We start from the raw sequence: 5,000 nt of genomic DNA on the forward strand, positions 1-5,000 counted from the left end.
CTCAAGAGGGGGTGGGGGTAGGGGGAAGGGTTAGAGGGGGAGGGGAGGGAGCGGGGAGTGGTGGTTGTAATATGAGGACGGGAGTTGCAGTGATGATAACAATAATCATAATGATAAAAATTATGATAATAACAATTATCATAACAATCATCCTCGTAAAGACAATAATCATAATGATGACATCAATATAAATTCCAGCGCTTCATGGTAAGCGGCAAGTCATAATAATAATAATCATAATACTAATAACATACTGTTTTTCAATAAAATTACAGTAATAAATGTCACGAAGGAAGACAATCAAACCACAATTACATTCAATGACAGCATGAGCGAAGGACAACCAAGAACGGATTATGATCATGTCATTCAACAAAGCATATCAGGTCCTTTTGCAACCTGTTTAGTTTACGTGGGGAGGGGTATCAGGGGGAAGGGGGGTGGGGGATGAGTGGGTCTGGAAGGGGGGGGGACATATACACAAGCAGTAACAAGTATATTTAATACATACAGCGTATACGCATGCCAGCTTACACCCGCACAACTTGCATTACGAATGCGGACACTTTCTCCTACTCTTACTCTCTCTCTCTCTCTCTCTCTCTCTCTCTCTCTCTCTCTCACACACACACACACTCACACACACACACACACATACACACAAACTATCTGGAAACTCGTAATAGCACCTTAGGAAAGCGAAGTCAACCTTTCCAATTTAGTGATGGTTACTAACCCCCCCCCCCCGCCGCACCCTCCACCCCTTACTTTCCTCAAACCCTCACCACCTTACCCCTGATCTCTCTCTTTCTCAAAGCTTCTAATCTCCTTCAGAAGCCTCTTTGAGAGAAAGAGTGAGAGAGAGAGAGAGAGAGAGAGAGACGGAGACAGTGAGAGATAGAGTAGAACATGAGATCTCACCGGCCTTTGACAGACGGGGTGAAAAAACGTCAGTATCTCTATAATTTATTCAATTCACGCAGCGTTATCAAATATAAAATATTCAGAGTTTCTCTAGGGTGCAAATAGAAGTATAGACACAAAAGGTCAAATATATGATGTTACAGTAAATATATTATTTTGAGAATATGTGATACAATGGGTGCACTTAAGGAATGAGCAGAGAGATATGACTAATGTAATATCACATACTACGTACTTAAGACCTATATGTATATAGTTATATTTAACCATCTGATGGGGAGTAACAGGAGTGAAATATGTACACAAGAGTATAAGCAGGTCCCTTAGGCGTGAAGTACCCACTGTTGGCGGTACAGCACGGTACAACACGGTACGGCACGGCACGGCACGGCTTGCACCTTCGAGACACGGTTTTCTTAAGGCAAGAGTTACGGATAAACATCGGTGAGAGCGTCGTGCAGCGGCGGGATGCTGCATCCTGGACTCGACTCGGGCGCTATGGAGAGGTCGAACTCCTCTTCCTTCTTTCTTACTCTTCTTGAACCACAGTGTCTTATTTTGAGTTATGTCGTGGTTTTCCTTGAAGGCAGGAGTGACTGCTGAATTCGATATCGGTGGCCGCGTGTCACCTGAAGACGTCCCTATATACATAAAACATTCCATATATACAAATCATGGCATATCTCAGAGTCCCGCCGCCCTGCAGTCCCTCCAGCCTCGCCCTCAAGCGGAGCCTCACGAGCAGACGCCCACCCGTCAGTCTCAGTCCAGCCTCGAATACATGTCGTGGACGCTGTTCTCGTAGTGCAAGCACAGCTGCTTCCTTCGCAGCTTGAGCGCCGCGGTGACGAGGCCTGTGTCGGGCGTCCACGGCTCGAGGGTGAGGTATATCGCGGCCGGAACCTCCCACCGCGTGAGGCCGCACTTCTTGCCGTGGTTTTGGAGTTCCTTCAGGAGGGCCTCCTTGATTCGCTCGTTGTGGCAGAGGTCCTCGATCGACACCTCCTCCCCGACGCCCACGCTGTCGGCCACCTTGCGCAGGCGATCCGCAGACGGAACCACTACCGCCACCGTCTTGTCCTTGGTGGAGTCGGCGAAGACGCAGATGTTATCGACGTTGGACAAGGTCTTCAGCTTGGACTCGGCGTTGCCCAGGGACACGTACTCGCCATGCTTGAGTTTCACCAGGTCCTTCTTACGGTCGATGATCTTGAGGGCGCCCAGGACGTTGATCTCGCCGATGTCGCCCGTACGGAACCAGTTGATGCCGCCCTCCTGGTAGAAGGCTGCCTTGTTTTCCTCGGGCAGGTTGAAATAGCCTTTGGCCACGACGGGCCCGCCCACCACGATCTCACCGCGCGGGTACGGCTTGTCGCTGACCTTATAGTTGCCCTCCTCCCAGTCGACCAGCTTCATGAGCACGCCGAGGTTGGGGCCGCCGCAGTGGCCCGTGTTCACGTCGTCCTCGTCCATGCCCGTGATGCACGACGCCGTCTCCGTCGAGCCGTAGCCCACCTGGATGGACACGCCGAAGATGGCGCGCATGGTGTCGTGCGTCTGCGGCGAAAGGGGGGCTCCTCCCACCACCAGGCGCTTCAGCTCCCCGCCCAGCTCCTCCTGGACTCTCCGGAAGATGAAGAGGTCCATGAAGTAGGAGGTGAAGGGGATGTACTCCAGCCAGAATTTGTACCTGACGGCCTCGTTGAAGATAAAGCTCTTGATCCACCCCTGCTGCTCCACCTTCTGTGAGACGCCCTTGATGATGCGGTCCAGCACCAGTGGCACGGCGTTCATGACCGTGGGCTTGGCGACCTTGGCATCTCCATCTGTGCCCTTCATGACCTTCGGGCTGGTGCTGGTGAGCGTCAGGGGCGACGAGTACAGGATGGTGGCGCCGAGGGAGATGAGGGCAATCTCGGAGGCCAGCTCCATGATGTGGGCGAGGGGAAGGAACGCCAGGAACCGGTCTCCGGGACCCACGTTCATCTGGACGGAATAGGCGATCACGCTCGTCAGGATGCTGGTGTGCGAGAGTTCTACGCCCTTCGGGGTGCCCGTGGAGCCGCTCGTGTACATGATGATGGCGGTGTCGTCTGCCTGGGGCGTCGGGGTGTCGATGCTATCCCAACTGGCATCTTTCTTGACAAGTTCGCTGAAAGGCACCAGGCTCACGTTGGAGGGGAACTTGCTCGTGTCTCCGAGTCCCTCGATCTGGTCCTCCATCACCACGACGGTCTTCACCTTCGGGCACTTGGAGAGGAGCCGCGTCACCCTGGGCAGGAGGTCGTAGGAGGTGAAGACGAAGGGCACGCCCGTCTCGTTGATGCCGTGCGCCACGCCGTCGTCCGTCAGCGTGGTGTAGAGGGTCACGACGGAGATCCGGTGCTGCAGGCAGCCCATGGCGGACATGAGCCACTCGGCGCGGGTCTCAGCGAAGATCACCACGCGGTCCAGGGGCTTAAGGCCGCGCGCGCGCACGCCGAGGCCCACGCTCACCGCCTTCTCCTGCACCTCCGCGTACGTGAGCCACGTGTAATCACCCAGCTTCAGCTTCTCGAACATCTTGCCGTTGGTCTCCTGACGCTCGCGCTTCAAGATCTGCCGCGTGGCCATGCCGGGCTTGGAGCCGTGCGTGGTGGCGCTGTACTGCAGCGCCCCCGGCAGTGTGGTCACGCCCGCCTCGCGGAAGAGGGGCGCCAGACGTGAGTCCAAGGGGTACGGCTCCCCGTTGGGTTTTGCCTTGACATACCACCCGTCCTCGGTCTTCACGCCTCGAATCACCATCCTGAAACTGAGGGAAAAGCGGTCAGCATTTCGGGGCAGAAAATGGAAACAGCCTCGTAGAGCCTGCAACAATAGAATGAACAATATTCACTAAATATAATAATGTATAGGTATGTATATGTATGTATATATGTATGTATGTGTGTGTGTGTGTGTGTGTGTGTGTGTGTGTGTGTGTGTGTGTGTGTGTGTGTGTGTGTGTGTGTGTGTGTGTGTGTGTGTGTGTGTGCGTGCGTGCGTGCGTGTGCGTGCATACATGCGTGCTTGCATGCGTGCGGTCTGTTCCATTGTAAGACTCTTATCCCCCCCCCCTTTCCTTCCCTCTCCCCTCTCTCAGTGTCACACCGCCCTAGGGTTTCCTCAATACCAAGGGAGAGCGAAGACCCACGCATTATTTGCCCCAACGAACCTCACACTTCAACCATTGGTCTCCTAACGCACTTAACAGCTAAAGTATTTGTCTTCGAACGTACTAACGGCTTGATCTATAAGAAGTTAATGATACGGTGTGATCACATTCGGGTTTTTGTGTGGATGGAGGAGGAAGAGGGGGGGGGGGGGGGGTATGGAGGAGGGATATGGGGGATATGGAGGGGAGAGGAGAGAAGAGATGAAAGGAAGAAAAGTGAGGAAGGAGGCAAGACATATAAGCATAATGCAAGGAGGATGGGGGATGGAGGAGGAAGAAGAGGAGGAGAAGGAAAAAGAGGAAGACGAAGAAGAAAAGAAAATATAAGAGACTTTTAGGCATAATCCGAGGGTCGGGTCGGGGGAAACGGGGGGCAGGAGGAAGAGGAGGAGGAGGAGGATTACGAAGAAGAAGAGAGGAAAAAAGAGAGATTCTTAGGCATAATGCGAGGGAAGGAGTAAGAGGAAGAGGAGGAGGAGGAAGAGGAGAACACGAGGAAGGAAAAGCAGCAGAAGAAGAGAGAGGAAGGGGGGGGGGGCTAAAAAAACAAACAAAAAAACTAAGGATTGAGGGAAAGCAAGAGACTGGGAAACTTTAAAGCCACAGAAGGGAGAAAGGATCATTGATAGTAAGGGGGTAGGGGATGAGGCATATGGAGGGGGGAGGGGGAGAGGGGGGGAAGGAGGGGTTATTGATCGCATGCTGGTCAGTCTAGATGCAATCTCGACCTAAAACCAAAAATAAATAACGAAAATAAAAAAGACGGATGATGGCAGCGAGGATGACGTAAATTACTCCGGATTTGTAATGTGATTTAATAAGATGGATAATGCCTAATAATCATAAAATAGATAGAGGTTCAGGGAGAAAGGGAGAGAGGGAG

The 5,000-nt window shown here is 52.7% G+C and overlaps 1 protein-coding gene across 1 annotated transcript in view; it reads right to left on the reverse strand.

The window, feature by feature from the left end:
• LOC122242348 (long-chain-fatty-acid--CoA ligase 4) overlaps window positions 1–3,714 on the reverse strand; it is a 5,261-nt gene extending 1,547 nt beyond the window's left edge. Inside the window, exon 1 of the mRNA XM_086549985.1 lies at window positions 1–3,714. This exon is cut by the window's left edge and continues 1,547 nt beyond it. Within this exon, the coding sequence (XP_086406111.1) occupies window positions 1,687–3,708 (2,022 nt within the window). The 5' untranslated portion in view covers window positions 3,709–3,714 and the 3' untranslated portion in view covers window positions 1–1,686.
• Between the last annotated feature and the right edge of the window lie 1,286 nt (window positions 3,715–5,000).

Source organism: Penaeus japonicus, unplaced genomic scaffold, assembly GCF_977035675.1.
Source record: "Penaeus japonicus unplaced genomic scaffold, GWHDUDI00000001_assembly GWHDUDI00000002, whole genome shotgun sequence".
In the NCBI taxonomy this organism is placed as follows: Eukaryota; Metazoa; Arthropoda; class Malacostraca; order Decapoda; family Penaeidae; genus Penaeus; species Penaeus japonicus.